Here is an 18,495-nt window from a genome sequence, read left to right on the forward strand (position 1 = left end):
TTCACATGCTGTTCTCTGCTGACACCTGACTCCATGTGATCCTGACTATCTCTGCTGATCTCTGATAATTTTTAATTTTAATTTTGTCTAGCAGGCTGCAGGGTGCTTGTGTCGCCTAACAGCAAGCTGAATAAGCGTATTCTCTCTACTTTGTCATTCAGGTAGTTATTGATTAGTATCAGATTTAGTGCAGAGCCCTTTGGGCCCTGCTGAAAAGCTTCTCATTTTCTAATGAACCATGGGCAGCCACAGCCTTTGGATGGTTCCCTCCCACTCCCTGTTTTTAGTGTCACGTTTTCTGATTGAGTTTTTAGCAGAGAATGCAGCACTGCTTATTTTCTTCCTGATGTTAATGCCTTCCAGATGCTCGTTGGTGTCCCATTTGTGTACACTAGCTTTCAAATACAGCTTTTCTCCTTTATTCCTCCTTGCTTCACTTGCTTCTCCCCCTGCCCCCCCTTCCTTTGCTTGCTTCTCTTTTTTCCATTTGTTTTCTTCTCCCTCTCTTTCTCTGACATTAGACAGTCTATGTCTGGTGATCAGGAAGGCCAAACAGGGCTATGCAATAGCTAGTTTCAAAACCAATCATTGTCACCTTTGCTGTTGTGTTTTATGCTTTATTTCTTTTATCATATTGAAGGAAAGATTTAGAGTTTCGTTTGCCACCAAGTATAATGTTTGTTAAGACCTTCCCAAAGGTGTAACCTGAACATAGTGAAGCTACTGAGGCCAAGTACTTACTTGCTGTTTACACTGAGTTTGCAGAGCTTGTAGCTGCAAGGAAACATTAGTCTGAATGTCAAACAATTGTAATGCAAAGTCAGGATAACTTTAAGAAGCAAAGCGTTGCATGAAGTAACTCCATGCAGGTGCGTTCTCTGGTGGAACCAAGCACTGAACTCCATCTTGGTTTGAACTGCGCATCTACCCAAATTCACTCTGTCGTTGTGGTCTTGCTTTCCTCTCCAGTCTCCTTTTGCTTCCCAGAGGCAGCCAGGGCTGTCTGCAGGGTGCTTGCTGAAATGGATTTGCTGCCTGCTTCCTCTGTTGCATCCTAGAAGCAGTCAGTGCAGAGGCATAGGGTGGGTATGAATGGATGATGTGAAATGTGACCCTAGGAAAAGTATTAGGTGATTTAGCAGATCTTATCTGTTTTTTGTTTTGATTCTTTTTTTACTCAAGATCACAGCCTGCCAATGGCTTCTAAATTATTAGGACACTATCTTGAATGAGTGAAGTTATGGGACTGTGTATCTGACCGCATCTCTTCCTCTTCATGATTCTTGAAAAAAAATAGGATTGATGATAGTAATATATAAGACAGGGCATGGACTTTGTACTAACACTTTAAAAAAAGCAGAGCTATTAAAATACAGTCCTTGAATGATTAGATTAAATTTAAAAGCTGATTAAAAACATACTTTACAGTATATCTAAATCACACTTAAACAGTATTTCTTGCCAAGTATAGCTGACTCTGCAGGCTCCATAAACCCTGCACCGCATCTCTTCAAGCCTTATTATCCTTCTTATGCACCAGCTGTCCGTACCACTAATGCGGCATCTCGGAAAAAGTTAATGTGCATGTTCTAGCTGAATAGTATGTGTCTTTTCTTACCAACGTCCGAAACAAACAGTGCAAAAAATGCGATTCATCTGTCTGTCCTGTACAGCATCCCACATTCAGCTTTTCCCAGACATTCTGTTGAAATAACATGCATTTTTACAGGCACGTAGATCACCCAGGATTTAGTTTCAGGATTGATAAATGATAAAACCACAAAGATTTAATCCACTGATTTTCATTTTAGTTAGTTTATTTTTTGTTTTGAGTTGGTTTTTTCCTCCTAGATATTCAGATGATTCCAAGGAACGTTAGTGAAGCGTGTCACAGAGACTTGGATTCTAAACCCTCAGAATCAGGCTGTAATAGGGAAGGCAAAGCCACCCATGGCCTTTGACAAATCTATTTTCCTTACATTTTTACTAGGAACTGCCTGAGACCTTTCAAAATTAATCAAGATAGAGCATGGTTCTGTGCTGGTAGGGAGCAGGTAGCTGATACAACATCCAGGCTTTTACCTAGCTCAGAGCTCTGGTATTTATAATTAACCCTTGCAGAAGACAGGGTGGTGCGCTTGCATGTAAATTTGCCAGTGTTGTCAGGGGTACTTGGTAGAACATACACTTATTATGTCATTAGTTAAAACAGTGAAGATAAAGCTGATGGAGACTGTGAGTCTGCTTGGGTCTTGCTGGTTGAAAGTCACAGTTCTGTTAACTTCTCCATTCATTCTTTTGTTTTAACTTTCATGACTATACAATACTACTCCTTAATTGTACACAATTGATTACGTGGCAACCAGAGACACAAAAATCTGGGGAATACAGTTTGTGACTTGAACAAGGTGGGACTGGACTATCTCTTGGGAGATTAGAGGGAAAAGGAGCAGGCTGTGGTACAAGATCAGTGGCTGTTATGTCCAACTTAGGCATAGTGCTCGCACTGGGGATGGAGCCTGGGATGCTGCTATTTGTCACAGGTCTTGGCAAGAGCACCAAGAGCATGCTATGAAGAAAATAACAGTTTTTCTTTCTCTGAAGCACATTAGTGCTTTATTTTATAAGCTTGGCTCACCAAAGAGCCTTTTAGTGGTGCTGATATTTGAATTTTTTGTCATGCAGAACAGGTTTCATTTAGTGATTGAGAGGAGAATGATAGTAATGGAAGCCCCCAGAGCTTTCAGTGCACCAGACTTTTGGTGGGTGGCATCTTCCTGTCCTAAAATGTTACAAGAAGTGTATAGTAACTAACTTCTTAGCAGTCTCCTTGATGGTGACCCTCACTTTTTGGAGGAGAAAGAGGAACCAAACGGAAGTAACTGAGCCCCTCTATTTAGAGAAGAGGTCCTTATGAGGAGAAAGTTCATCTTTTTTATGTTCTGGCCCTGGTTTTAGGTGTAGTTTCTGTACTGGCTGTGAATTAAGCAAATTATACCGCTAGCCTTTTGGACTATCACGTGTTCAGAAAGTGCTGCTTAGATCAATGTCAGAGTGATCCTGAATTGCATTTGAGTAACACTTTAATTTCCTCCTTGGCTTCCATCCACATGCCAAGCCTGGACCTTTTGTTTCCATGCTTGATGGCAGGTTTTGGCTTTGCAGGTTTTTACGTTGCTGCCAAGTTAATTTTAGAAGTTTAGTTGCCATGGCTACTGCTAAGTATTTCTTAGTTCTACTTATTTGCTCAGTTTGCTGCTTTGCTTTTTTTTTTTTTTTTTTTTTTTGGTGTGTGTGTGTGTGAAGTGCATGGAGTAATTATCCTACCCTGCAGAAGATAAAAAGGAGGGCATGTGAGAGGTGAGGCTCTTGATCTTCACTCTGATGACTCAGCTGCTCTTTCAGCAGCTGCAAAGACTTGAAAGCACTGCTCTGGTAACCATGGTCAGGATGAGGGGTTTAAGTCTGGGGGGGAAGGCATGGGTAATGCACTCATTCCAATGCACTGAATGAGATGTGGTGAGCCTGCTGCTAATTCTGCTGACTAATACTGTCTTGAGGTTTATCTGTGTCTTGCTGGCTGGTTGTATGGACTTATAACTATATATAGTTCCAAGTCTTATGCTTAGGCTTAAATTCTTTGGAACAATGGCCATCGTCTTGCTCGGAGCCTGTACAGTACATTATACAGAGAAATCCTACTTCATTACTAGAGCTCCAAGGCGTTACACTAATATCAGTAATGATTAAAAAAATTATATGCATGGATGTAACAATTTCCCCATATTGAGATGTCCTACTGTTTATGCAGGCAAGGTTGTGAATGTCGTTTCAGTCATCTGAAAGAATAGGCAAAGACAGAGCACCCAGGGGTATTTAGACTGCTGATTAATATTTGAAACACTTAACGCTTTTGAGGAAAATTTAGTTCTTGTCAGTACTGAAGAGCTTGGGAGAATGTCCTGAGAGCCCAAGAACATTATCATGTAGTTTTCAGGTGGGGTTAGCAGAGCAGGGAACCAGGCAGAGGTGGAGAAAATTACCTGATGGCCAACTTCAAAAGCCGTGAATAGAGCCACCCTCTGCTCCAGCTTCTTTAGCTCCAGGGCTGTACTGGTTGCTGTGGTTCTGGTCCATAAGTATGAGGGACACTTGTGATTAGCACAGTGTGAAACACAGAATAACTTGGTGCAATTTCAAGCCTGGACATGTATACAGATCAGTATTGTTTGGATGTGAAGCCATTGCTGTTGTAGACGTACTTGGAAGGAGCTTGGGGTTTCATCCTGCTGCTTTCCTAGAAATCTAATCCATTTACCAAGTACCTGGTAAGCAAAGATATAATCATATTGTATTACTTTGGCCAACTCCCATAGTTAAGATCTGTTTAATGTGTAACACCTGTATTAACAAATCTCTCTTCTGTGCCTGAAATGGGGAAATCAAAAGCAGGGCAGAAACACACTTTGAATGCAGCTGAAAAAAAATCCTTGCCTTGGCTGCCTAAGAGAAATATGAAGCAGCTTGGGAGGGGAACAAATGATAACTGAGCATGGAACTCCATGAAGTCAAGGTGCTGTGCTGTCTGGGCTAGATCTTGTTTGTAGCTTGGAGAAGCGCAGTAGGGAAAAAAGGTAAGTGGATTAGAAAGCACATCAGTAGAACAGAGAATATTCTGAAAGTCCAGGGTACAAAATCTGCATGACTTGTTTTAGTGGGACATAAAATCATGAAAGATAAGAAATTTAAGAGCCTTTGGAGGCTTAGGTGGATACCCTAGGAACTCCTAGCACAAAAAGTCAATAATGTGCAGAGGTGCTGCCCATCTGTCTTTGATTTTTGTTGTCTTTAACCTTCCAGGCTGCAGCTCTGCTCTTTAACCAGTTGGAATTTAAATGTGTTGTTACAGTAGCATCTTTGTTGGAGATGGACCGTGACTTGTGCTCATTAAGGCTACAGATGTCTGCTCAGATTATGTATTTCAAAAGCTTTTTCTCTGATGAACTGTGAAAAGTCAGGCTTGAGCATAGGATTGTGAAAGATAAAATAATAGCCTTTCATCCCTGTGTCTGGCAGACTTAATGCAGTTACTCTCAGATCTTTTTAAAAATTTGAAGACAGCAAATTTGTTCAGTGAATAAGATAGCCCTCTGAGCACAACCCCATTACGTTTCCTTTATCAGTGTTTTCCTAAATTACTCACAAAGCTTTTTACACTCCAAAAACCTCTAATCTGTGAATTCAGCATTTCCCAGATACTAAAGTTTATATAGGTATAAATAGCATTGGTAAACTGTTTATGTGGTGTGATTAGAAAACATAGATCTTCTTAATGGGGGAAAAAAAACCATGAAAGAATAAATACTCCATTAATTTAAGCTAAATTAGCTTGCCCACTCACCTTTTTTGAGAATTTGCATTTAATAGCAGAGCAGACAGAACTTTTTAAACCTGCCTAATGTAATACCTGCTTCTTCTGGGAGAAGATGACTGAATTATCAAGAAAATCAGTTCAATGACTTCTGTGATGTGTAAAGGTTTGCTGAAAGTTACTAGAGCAGAACTAAAGAGTCGTGGTTTTTGCTTTCTAAAGTAGCCATGCATGTCCACCTGATATTTTTCAGGTGTTTTTAGATCTCACCTTCTCCCTATTACAGTATGCACAAGATCGGTAGAGGTTCATTGGGCAGTCTCAGCTAGGTGTCCATCATTCCCTTCCACACTTCTTTGTACTCACCTGGCTCTACAAAAAACCAGAATGTTACCAAGGAGTTACCAAGAAGTTATTTATTTCATCATGATTATATATAGAGAGAGTAAGACAAAGAAAAAACTTGATGTAAAAGTCTCTTGTATGCAAAACTGTCTCATACTTGGTGCTATTTTGTTTTAGCTGTGATATAGAGCAGTTTTCTTGCTAGAGCATTCTTTTGGAAGACCATTAAGGGCAGTTCATTTATTTTCCTTGAATGGGATGTGTGATGTGTGCCCTCTTTAGGGTTACAAGCCAAGCAGTGCTGATAGGCTGAGGTAATGTTACTTTCATCTTTTGCAGGTTTGGGTGTACTGACTTTGCTAGAAAAGGAAGGTTAGATTCATGCTGGTCTTTCTTGGTTTAAACTACACCACAGCAGAAGCAAAATACCACTGGACTTGTGAGCATGTTTTGCTAAGGGACCTTAACATTGTTCTTGTCTTGGCCCAGAAGACCCATCCGTAAGGCAAGAATAAGGTTGTTGTTGTGGTGAAAGAAGACTTTGTTTGGATGATAGCTGAATCTTCTTAGGCAGAACTCTCTCAGAGATATGGTGTACTCTCTCTGCTCCTGTAAAGGTATAAAGACTATGCCTGTTGAGGGAGCTGGATTCTTTTTCTGGGTAGAGAGTGTGTGTCTGTGCAAAGTACTCAGCACTGTCCAGGGCACATGAAAGGGCACCTGAGAGATAAACCAGATCTTTCCTCTTCACAGGATATATCCATCCTTCTCAGTGCAACTCAGTGTTAGACATACAGGCTAGAATTCAGTGCCCCAAACCACTGTTGCTGAGTTGGCCAGTTCAAAGGCTGCACCAGACAGCACTATTCAAAACAGCACCTTCACAGCTGTACTTCTGGTTCAGATGTACACAGACCTGTGGTCCCTCGTGTAGGCATGCCCTTAGAGTGCTCTTGTTCTCAGAGATACAGTGAACTAAATGGGAATACAAGCAACAGATTTAAAAACCTGAAAAAGAACAGCTCTACTGGTCAACAAATGATTCATTAGCCACAGTAACCCCAAAGCTTCAAAACTGCATGTTAACTGCAAATTTACCCAGAATCTCTGCAAGATAGGTGGGTGGTTGTTGTTATGAAAAGGATCATCAACCCATATAAAATAGGTGTTTTGTTTCAGACTGTCCTAAAGCTGGTCATCAGATCCCATTTGACTTTTGGCAAAATATTTTATCTTCAACAATATGGTTAACCGTTTGGATTTACAGAGGCTTTTCGTGCGGGACCTGGAAGATGCTATCCTAAACAGTCGGGTAACCTTAAAAGTTTTGAAAAAAAGTTGGTGTATAATTCAAGTCTGTCATTTTTCTTCTCTTTTAATAAGATAGAGATTATAAAGAGAAGGGACTAAGCTGCTGCAGAATGATCCCATGGTAACTGATGAGGTCTCATCAGGCCTGCAAAGGCATCCTGTTCTCAGTCTCATGCTAATGAACCAGTGCGCCAAGTTGAATGAAAGTCTTGTGGCATTTTGCTGGGATGTCATGAATATATTTACCTTCCTTGCACTGAAGAATTGCAGATAGTCATATTCATCCATGGATCTTTCCTTGCAAATACACTTCTTGTTGTTTGCATAAAAATGGTCTGCTTGTCACTATGCTCCCTACTCTAGCCCTCGTCCATTATATGTGACCAGAATTCGTTTTTCAACTGGTGAATTTAGGGAGTGTATTAAAGAAGCTACAGCAATATGTGATGAGCTGTAATTAAAATTACTGACACATTTAAATTCCTTTCTTCCCTTCTGCACTGATTTACATTCTTCATGTAGACTTTGTTCACTTTGCTGAGTGAGCCAGAGACCTTAGTGTTGACTGGTAACTGATTTCTGCTTTCTCTCCAGCACAGTTGCATGGGGAAATAAATTTAGTAAGGATCCTTGCTGAGGTGTGACACTAGGTATCAAGAAAACTGTGTGGCTTGCAGCTGGCCTGCAAAGCTCTGGTCTGTGGTTGTAGGGGCATCATCAGTAAAACAGATCTATTTAAGAGTGGTAGTTTTGGTACTCGGTAGCAGGACAAATAATCATGTTCTCTTAGTTCTGGTACAGCCTTTCTTTCCCATCTCATCCCTTCTTACTAAAATATCTATGATTTAAAATGGAGACATTTAAAGGATTAGCCATTTTATGCTGTATTATCTTACCTAGCCAATGCCCAAGTTATTTTTAGTGATGCTGGAAAATGTGGTTTCATGTTTAACTGTGGAAGTGAATTACCAAAATCAAATATTCAGAGAAATACCCAAAGCATCTTGATGCAGAACAGTGGGTGCTTGAGGAAAGCTCTTCTCTTATGCCAGACACAGTCGGTATTGTTGCTAGGGAAATGTCTTAAGTGGCTCAGTTGCAATTCTGAGTGCCCAAAAAGCAGGTTTAGGTGATAGGTGAAAGAAAGGAAAATCTTATGTTAAGATGTACTGTCTAGCCTTTTGCAGTGGGAGATTAAAAATTTGAATGTGTAGTCCTCTTGTAATTGTGTGGATTTTGGAGGTCAAGGGGTTGGGTTTGTTTTATTTGTTTTTTACTTAGCCTCTTGTTTTTCTTGAGGTAGATGAATGTCTTGTATCAGAATAGAATTTTTCTTTTTGAAGCTATAAGGACTTACAGCCTGCACAGAAATAGAAATTCTCCCCAAAAAAAGAAAACAGTACTCAACAGCTGTATGACCTTGTGACCATGGGGCTGAAACGGAATTAGGGGAACACGGTTCTGTGGTGCTGGCACTGGCCTCAGATGCAGCAGTTGTATCAGTGTGTTTATGCTATTTTGCCTCTCTGAGCTTCTTTCCTCCTTTGCATTTTGTTGCCTTTTATTGTATTTTCTTGTAAGATTTGTGTGCAGTTCAAAGTCCATTCAGATGTTGTCCAAAGTTGTCATTCCATCACCTCTCTGCTTCTCTGGGCCCAGAGCCTGGGTGGGAATTCTTCTCCTGTATCATGACTGATCATTACAAATCCAACTGTAACTTCTCTTATGATTCTCAGTAACTTTGCCAGTTCTTCAGCGCCTCCTGCAAATAAAACATACACTATATGCCGTTTGAAGTACGTCTTCTGATCCAGTCTTCTCATCTCTTCCCATCATCCCTGTAATACTGTTGTTCAGGGTTGTGCTTCTGTTCCTGCTGCCTGCCACTCTGATACCATTTCCAGCCATTCCCTTCATCATTTCCATCTCAAATTGAAGCTCACTTGTGCGATCTTTCATGGCCTTAGCTCAGTTCATATTTTTTCTTTTCATCTTGTTCTATCTTAACTTGATTTTTTTGTTTGGTTTGGGGGTTTTGTTTTCTTTTTACCATTCACTACTTTCACTGCACTCTGTGCTTTTATTAGACTTTCACATCTCTTACTGGTATCACATCTACCAGGCTTATAACACTGTTTTTACTGTTTCAGTGTCCATTCTTCTTTTGAATTTTTTTCCGGAAGGAGGTCTTCTGATCACAAACATCCAAATAACACCCTTTTAGTAAGCAGCTATCTATATTTTCTCCCATACTTATTTTGGACTGTTAGATCTGTGGAGCACAGGATTAGTTGCTGCCTTTTTTGATAAAGTATGTAAACTTCGCACTGCAAGGTATCATTAAAAGTAAAGATCAGGCCTTTTATATCTCTGATTCTAGTGTGCTTTGCCAGGTACAGCTGGAGTACTGTGCTTATGCCTTGGAACTGGGTGTCTCACCTTTGGAAACAAAAAGTTATGACTGATTGGTAGGGATGGGGCAGATACGCACCTGATAGTGCATATGCTTCCTACTAAGGTGTGTATTTTCATCTTTCTCAGCTTGTCTCTCCTTTGTAGTTTATCTGCAGGTGAGGATGGACCTTGATAGTCAGCCAATCTCTGATTTGCATGCATATGCTTTTAATAAGCTAATTTTCCACAATCCAAAGAAGAAAGGGAAACTTGCTTTTGTCACCCAGTACATTAATGGAAAACACAGCACAGGTTAAAAGCAGATTTTTATTGAAACATGTTTCAGGCTTCCTTTTCCTTTTGTCTTGCAGAGGCAGGCAGCGGCCAAGATTATGTGACCTCAGAAAATCAGCTGCTTTACTACCCTAGTATTACCTATGCGATCATTGGTAGCTCTGTCATTTTCGTACTTGTGGTGGCCTTTCTTGCTCTAGTCCTGCATCACCAACGGAAACGCAACAATCTCATGACCCTGCCAGTGCATCGACTGCAGCACCCTGTTCTGCTGTCCCGGCTGGTGGTCCTCGATCACCCACACCACTGCAGCGTCACCTACAATGTCAACAATGGGATCCAGTACATGTCCAACCAGGGCTACCACAGGCCAGTGGACCTGGACTCTCCGCCATCCTATTCAGAGGCTGTGCTCGACCAAAGGTATGTACAAGAGCTAATTCTGTGTTCGCCAGTGTTTCACGCTACTGGTTGCAGTTCTGTTAATCTGTACTTCTGCTCCCCATTTATGCTTATTACTGCTTTTAACAAGTACAGCATTGCAATTCTGTCACATGCACAGGGCCAAATTTGGGCAAATTTGAGCTGCTCCTGCATATGAAAAATTCATGGTACTGAGGTCCCCTTACTGCTACTGATATTAAAAGGATTTAAGGCAAACTAAGTCACGCTCTCTTAGCATGTGTCATTGGTAGCAGAGACTTTGAGGACGGCAGAGAATGCAAAGAAATGTATCACTTGTCTAGTAGTGCCAGCCTGGAATCAAAACATGAAAACTGAAGTTGGAGTTTTGCCAAAAAAAACCCAGCTAGGTTGTAGGTCATACAATTTTAAAAAAAAATGGTCTTATATGATTATACGTATATAAAGGTGAGAGGTCTGTTCTTGCATAAAGAAATTGTATAGTCCCTCTGCTCTCTGCTACATTCCCTTTACCAATAGGAGAAAAGAACAGGACTCTGAAATGGAAAGTGCTGTTCTCATTTTAAATATCTGAAGGTGCTTTGAAATTTTGTGGGTGGGTGTGGCTTGGGTTATGATGTTTTTGTAGTTATGGCACTGGTTTTATTTGTAGGTAATTAACCTTTGTTTTAAGCTCTCTCTGTACAGTCTTTCCTAACAAAACTCCTAGACTGACATGCTTTGTACACAAAAAGGGGCATGGTATGAATTTTAATTATCCAGATTGTTCACTGTCACCTTGTTAGTATGTTTTAGTAGGAACTCTGGGATCTAAGAATGATAAACATTCCTATTCTCTGCTGCATTGGCAGCAGCTCCCTTGTCTTAATGTTGACACGCATAATAGCGGTATCTTTTCATTAGTAAGGACAACTAAATGAGCAACTGTCCAGAGTGTAATCAGTTCTCACCTGGACTGATACAAACCATCAGCAATTTCAGAGCTAATTGCTCCCAAGACCTGTTATCAATCTTGTTTACTATCACAACCAAAAAGACCCAGGTTTCCTGAATCCAGTATTCATCTTGTCTATGCCTACTTAGCAGTTGCTCTGCATATGGTATCGTGACAACAAAAGTGATTTGTCATGTGGAGAATTCAGTTCGTTATTTATGTGTAGACTGTAAGCCATTAATCTCTGTCACTTAATGAAGGTTTCCCCAGATCTTTCTTGTGTTCACATCATTGTCTATAGGTGTAAATCCACTACTTACCTTATTTCTTTTAAAGTGCTTTCTCAGGCTGGGTAAATGTTATACAGGAAGAATTCTTACCTCTTGCAGCTGTCTTTGAGGATAAGCTGCAATTTGTTGGAAGCACATAGCCTTGAATATTGGAATGTAGAGTGTTAAGTATGATATAATTAGCTATGTTGCACCTTGACCAGGAACCTTAGTGCCCAGTGGTGGTGTGGGTGTTTCGGAACAACCTGAATAACGTAGGCAGGTCTGTAGAAGATGTCCTGATAGGTGTCATCATGGAAAAGCTAAGAAATACTGTTTGGTTTTTTTCATAATGGAAAAACTGTGTAGTTTCTTACCTACTACTGCTTTCAGTAACTTCTTACTATGTTGCATATCTTACAGCAGACCGCCTTGGTTTGACCTTCCTCCACCGCCTTACTGTTCTGAATCAGAATCCCCTAGCCAGCCAGATCTTCCTCCTTACCGATCTCGGACGGGAAGCTTGGTGAGCACAGACACTCCCATGGCAGGAAGCCCTCTGGGCACAGCCACCAGTTGGACAAGAGACATCCATGACAGCATGGATGGCCACAGAACTGTTCTCGAGAGGACAGCAGATCAAAGTGATTCTCTCATCAACCACACTGCTGAAAGAGAAGTGTAACTGCTCCAGTGTTTGAGATGGGCAGGAAGGCATTTACTGTTTCAACTCTGTATGGGTTAATTGGCTGTGGCTAATAGGTTTCAGAGGGACATGTGCCTGAGTGATTACTTGATTTGAATCCACACTGAGTTAATACTTGGATTCAGCATTTTGGGCTCATCAAAGACAGAGCCGTGAGAGCTAAACCTAGAGTCATATCAGCTCTCCGCAATATTTCTGCAAGCAAGTTCTGGTTCAGACCAGTAAAAAACCCGTAAGTGCTGTGTCAAAGAACTGATGTGATGTCTTTCTTGAACTATTTTATGTACATGAATGTATATATGTGCATGTATAAAATATACAGGTATTGCACACAAAAGCTATGCCAGAAGGACTCTTTTGTTCAGACTGCCTCCCGTCCTGGTGACATGTGAGCTGTTTTGTCTTACTGCCTGGTGCCAGCTGGTGGTCGCTGAGCACGTGAGAGGCAGTCTCTCTGCTTGGAGGTCTGGTGCCCAATGGCAGTGATCAAATTGCAGATGTCCTACTTGACCCTTCTCTTCATAGCCTGGAACATTCTCACTGTGAATGTAATTTTCAAAGTTTAAGCTTGTGAGGATGCAACAACTCTGAGCAAATCAGGGTTTTTTCCCCAGATGCTAATATCCAGGCCAAATTTTTACAGGCTTTCTCAGGAACAGTGCAAAGGTTGGCTTATCTGTCCGACTTCAAGGCTGAGTACAGAGGCACTGAAGCTTCTCAACAAACCAGCACAAGATTTCTTTTCAAGTGTGGCAAAATAACATTACTTAAAAAAAAAAGGCACACCAAACAACAGCAGCAGCAACAACAAAACCCCAACCAGAAAAAAACCCTATACTGTTTCAACTAAATCTTAAGCACCAAAATCAGCCTGAGGCAAACACCCATCACAGAAAGCTTTAGTGAGGATGACTAGTTTGTTATATTTGTAAACTAACTGAACGCAGGTCATGTAGTGAAAGGTGTTGGGCTTGTTGGCCCTGTCTGCAGTGTGTATATGTACATGCATGGATACACATTTAATACTGTGTGTATGTATGTGTATTGCATAGGTTTAGTTCTGCTGCACCAGTAGAACTCTAAAATGTCAATGTTCCACTCATTCTATTCTCATTGGGGTTTATGGAGTTTGCCTTTATTTGTGTTCGTTTGGTTGAAATTGTAGCTTCTGCAGACAAACAGAATTATTTGTGTTCACTTTGTCTTAACTCTTGAAATGGTCTCCTGTGAAGTGTGTTTCAGTGCACAGTGTTGAATCATCCCTGGGAAAGTGTCTCGGAGGTAAAGATATTCAGAGTGGCAAGAGGGAAGGTAAGCTGTGAATTTAAATGCCACTACAGTGCTGTGCTTGTGCTCAGTGTACAGCAAACAATGCAGTGTCTTCCTTTTGTCCAGAGGGAAATTGGCCCTGAAAAATTATTTATATTTGTCTATCAGACACATTTCCCATGCCTCCTTTCATGTAATGAAGTGTCATTAACAGACTTTGCTGTGTAATGGAAATGAAGGAAGCCGACGGCCCACATCATCTGCTTTTTTCTTCCCTACTTTTCTAAGGAAACTTCTTTCACCCAAAGGTTATGCTCAGAACCCAAGAATTTTTGAGCTTGAGTGTAGGTAGGGGAACGACTTGGGTTCAGTCTCAGTTTCCACATGTACAAATTTTTTTGTGGTGTTGCTTTTTTTTTTTTTTTTTTTTCCTTTTAAATACCATAGCAGTAGCTGGAAACGAAGAGGCAGGGGCCAGGTGGATATACAAGCACAGGTCATTCCAGAACTGAGATGATACAGTGAAGAGTTCTGGAGAATTTTAACGCTGGATTTGGAAGCAGATGAATGGCAGCCTTTCATACAGACTTAGGCAGCCTGTCTTGAATTGTGCTGCTGGAGATGCTCCAAGGTCCTTGTAAAGCAATGTACAAGATCGGGTCAGATTTCATCCTTGCTGGGAGCTCAAGCAATGTAATTACGCTGTCCTTCACAAAGCAGGACGTGGCTAATTAATGACTCCATCCGACTTCATAGGCAAACTGTTGTCATCCCCACCTAGCAGACAGTTCCATTTCATTTTGCAGGTAGGTTAAACTTGGGTTTAACTAGCTGAGTTAACAGTAAAGGTCAGTGCAGGGCTGTCTCCAGTGAACACTGGACCCTACTGTCCCTCTTGCCTTTCGCTGTTTCTGTTCAGCCTCTGTAAGAGAGCTACATAATGCTGTATCTGAATTAGCCTTAATGTTTTTCTGTTCCAGTTTTAAAAACATTTTATTGGACTTCACTGCAAACTCTTCAACATTATGTTTTAGTTTCGTTAAAGTAAATATATTTTTACAGTTGCCTAAGGCTGTATTTCTGAAACTAAACCAGTGTTCAGTGTAGCTTACATGGCATGTATTCCTCATGCAAGTCTTCCATGGGGAGTGCATTTCACTATGTGTATTCTAAGACACCAGGGTGTGTGCAAACTGAATATTGTTTTCCTGTGGCATCAGAAAAACATTGCCTTGCATTACTAAGAAGTAGGAAAAGAGTGGACATAGCCGGCTTCTTCTGGCTTCTGTGTCAGTCACTCATATATGTACATATATATATATATATATATATATACACTACAAAAAACCCCCCAAACTTTCAGGTTGTATATATTCACGTATCTTTTGCATTAAGATAATCCATTTGGACTTTACAAGTAAAAGAAGGAAAAAACATTCTGAACGGTGTGACGTTTTCCCTTCCAGTTAAGGGTGTATTTATCTTTGTATAGGATTCTTCTAGTTTTTGAGAACATGCGTTAATAAATGGAGATTGTGCCTTTCTGATTGAATGTTGATTTGGGAGGCTATTAACTACATTCCTGGGTGTTGTTACATATCATTGTCTAGAGATCCAAAAAGAAACAAGTCTTGTCTTCCTCTTTGTTGTTACTTATGGAGACCACTGAACTTTGAGGAGTACAGAACTTTAGTATCTTGTTCCAAAAAGGCATGTTGAAACTTTAAGGGGGCCTTTCATCTTACTCCCGTTTTCTGGTTTGTAAAGCAGATTTGCTAGCTGGTTTCTTTGGAAATTGCTGTAGTGTCACACAGAAATTGTTTATAATGTGTCACTTCTAGTAGTGTTAATACAGTGTTATACTGCATTATTCAGTGGAATCTTTGGGAAAGCATGGTAGCAACAACCGTGCTGATGAAATTAAATATTTCATTGAAAATCCTGCAGCTTGTAAGGTTGAAGTTAAATGTTCATGAAATATCAGGTGGTAGAGTTTCGTTTCGGTAGCCGCTAAAATTGGAATCGATCATTCTGTTGTTTGCAATAGCTTTTCACATTTTAGTTTGAGGTTAGTCTTCCAGGAGCTTTTCTTTATACTTAATATTTATAAACAAGTGGATGTTATTTCAAAGACCTATTCTTACAAAAGTAAAACTGATCAGTTTTCTTCCAGAGCCAAATTCTGATTCCACATCTGTATTGAATAGTGAGCACTGTAATGAATAGTTCACAGTGCAGGTATTAATATATTTCATTCCAGCAAAACAATTTGAAGAAATGACTACTTGAGGTAGACAAAGGAATGTGGATTAGCCTGTTGGAAATAAGATTTGGGTTATTTAAAAATAAAAGAAATAAATTTCAGGAGTTTTGAGCGTAACCTCTGCTGAATCCAGAGTGATGTGTATTTAAAATCAGGCCATTAGTGAATCTGCTTGATAATAATCTGAATTTCCTTGTAAGGCAAATTACAGTTTACTTCTCTGGTATTGTGCTAATAGAAAACTGGCAGTAATGCTTATAAAAGAGAGCCTGTGAAGAATTTTCTCTGCTCTTGTCTACAGTGACACACATGACAACAGTGACTGCATTGCGATTTTTAAATAACTGCATTGATTCTTCCTTTCCTTTTAAGTCAAATCAGTTTTATTTACACCACTTCACTTTGATACAGCTAATAGGGCCCTTGTGATAGATTTAGAAGCTGAGTGGAGGAAAGAGATGATGACTCTCATTTTAATTAATGCTGCAGCTTGTTAATCTCGCGTGCTTTACTTTTTAGACATCTTAGGAAAGACAAATGGTTTTAGTAGATAAGAAAAACTATTAACGATGGAAAGGATAGAGGGATGCTGATTCTGAATTTAATTTTTAATGAATATTTAAAATTGTATAAATGAAGGAAGAATTTAATGCTGTATTTTTTATGTGGTGATCAGATGGCAAGTACTGTTTTTAACTTTTGCTCATCGGAGGCTACTTTGCCTATAATGCCTGGAACTAAATTGGTAAAATGAATGGTGGTCTTGCAGTTCGTACTGGATCTGAAATATTTTTTATTAACACAAGGTTATTTTGCACCATGGACTAAAATATGGACTGCAGAAAGAATTTAAATACTGTGCTGGATTCTGCCGGAATGTATCCCAGTACAGGACTGTGGCCTTCATTTGTCCTTTTGTTTGTTTTTTTTTTTTCTCTCTGATCTGAGAGGTTTTGTCAACCTGAAATGGAGATGTTACATAAGAGCTTTTGGGAGGTTGTATCTTGAAACCCAGCCTTGTCTTGAACTTTTGTAAACTGGAAAGCTTCAAAAATGTACTCTGTATTCCTGAATAAAGTTGGTGTTTTAATACTGTTCACAAGTGAGATTTCTGCTGTCTCATGAAGTCTCAGTGTTAGTTTTATAGCCTTCTACATGAGGTTTCTTCCAACTTCTTTTGCATTCAGTGTTAAGTTCTGTTACCTCTTTGTGGGTGTTAAACATATTTTTAAAAAGTGCTATTGGAAACCCACATGTACAAGTGTGTATAAAAATATACTGATAATATTTATAAAAATGAAATTATGTAATTTCATAATTTCTTGTTCTTATTTTGCCATTCTGATCATACTATCAAAGATGAGGCATCTGAAGCAGTCATGTTCTGTTTTCTGCTTTATAGCAAAGCTCTAGATGCTTCAGCAGAGGTTAATGCTCTGTGTTGGCTGCTGCATACAGATTTCCTAGCAGAACTAAGGGGCCTCTAGCATTAGCTGCTGTCTCTCCCTTTCCACCTAACGTTTCCCCACCACTTATGTTCCCAGCACGATGACCCAGTTTATATCCAGGTCCATGATCCATATGCCAGGTGCGTGAGCCAGGTTCAAGCTGAGATGCTCTGTGGAGGCTGTGTGTCTGGCTGAAGTCCCATGTCAGGGCTCTTTTCCCAGCAGATGCCTGATGCAGGCACCACCACTATCATGGGAACCATCGAGCCCCATGAAGTCCAGATCCACCTGACACGTGGATCATAGCCATTCTTTTTGTCAAGGTCCTGTCACCCACAGGACTAGTGTTAAGAAATACCTCCTGTGAAGTTATTTTCTCAGACTAAGGAGAATGGGTGCAAATGTTACATCTAAATATTTCAATCTATATGAGTATATAGAGGTTGACATACTTCGCTTCAATGACTCATCTCCACTTGCTACTGTCTGTCACAAAGACATGTCATTTTTATCATTATCCTTGTTAATTAAGCCACATACCATCACTGAAATTCTCAGATGGTAATCTTCATTTGATGCTGGCAAACTGCCCCCAGATAAATAGCTGTGGATCCAGAATTCACACCGGCAGCATAAGGGAGATGGAGCTGTCGAGGCTGCCACAATGAGCTCTCTGCAGGGAGGGAACGCTGGGGTCTCAGAGCTGGCTCACTCAGCCATGTCCCAGCAAGAGCTATGCTTGAGAAATGTTGATGCAGAAGACAGCTGCTTATGAAAATAAATAGCATACTCTCCAGCTAAGCTCCCCGATTAATCATTTTTATTCTCTCTGCTTCAATTTATTTAAAAATCTTAATTCTTACACCTTAAAAAATTAAATACGCAGTTTATTTCAGCAGTGATCTCAGTGCAGCATCTTTTCTTGCTGATTTGCAAACAGTCTCCTAATTATTCAGCCTCAGTTATCTATTGGTGAGAGAACTAAGCAGCTTTTCACTTTTTGGGGAGCTGTCGTCCAAAATGGTGTGCTGTTATTAATTGAAGTAAGGGCATCTTCATGTGGAAATTCACAGCTCTTCTTTGCTTTTCAAAGCAAAGTTGAGGGTATGCATATTGCATAAAGTACTTTGGGTAAGTACCGGATTGATCTCTCTAGGGAATTAACTTCTCTGTTTATCTGCCAAAACATACTGTGAATAGATAAACAGAAATGTGATCCTTTGCTTCACAAAATCCCAACAGTATTCCTTCCTGAGGCGACCACTGCAGATGAAAAGGTAGAGCACTTTTGTGGCTGATCCGGCCCTTAGCATTTCATAGAATCATAGGACGGTTTGGGTTGGAAGGGACCTTAAAGATCATCTAGTTCCACCCCCCTGCCACGGGTAGGGACACCTGCCACCAGACCAGGATGATCAAAGCCCCCATCCAGCCTGGCCTTGAACACTTCCAGGGGTGGGGCATCCAC

At 40.3% G+C, this 18,495-nt stretch overlaps 1 protein-coding gene across 2 annotated transcripts in view; it reads left to right on the forward strand.

Annotated features, from left to right (window-relative positions):
• Positions 1 to 16,681, forward strand: part of LDLRAD3 (low density lipoprotein receptor class A domain containing 3) — a 118,549-nt gene extending 101,868 nt beyond the window's left edge. The window contains exons 5-6 of one of the 2 annotated variants that reach the window (XM_055791364.1): positions 9,793 to 10,138; positions 11,765 to 16,681. In XM_055791364.1, coding sequence (XP_055647339.1) covers positions 9,793 to 10,138; positions 11,765 to 12,026 — 608 coding nt within the window. In that variant the 3' untranslated portion in view covers positions 12,027 to 16,681. The remainder of the gene's footprint in view (positions 1 to 9,792; positions 10,139 to 11,764) is intronic. The other variant, XM_055791371.1, reaches the window with a different exon arrangement.
• The last annotated feature ends 1,814 nt before the right edge of the window (positions 16,682 to 18,495 follow it).

This window comes from Falco peregrinus, chromosome 1, assembly GCF_023634155.1.
Source record: "Falco peregrinus isolate bFalPer1 chromosome 1, bFalPer1.pri, whole genome shotgun sequence".
In the NCBI taxonomy this organism is placed as follows: Eukaryota; Metazoa; Chordata; class Aves; order Falconiformes; family Falconidae; genus Falco; species Falco peregrinus.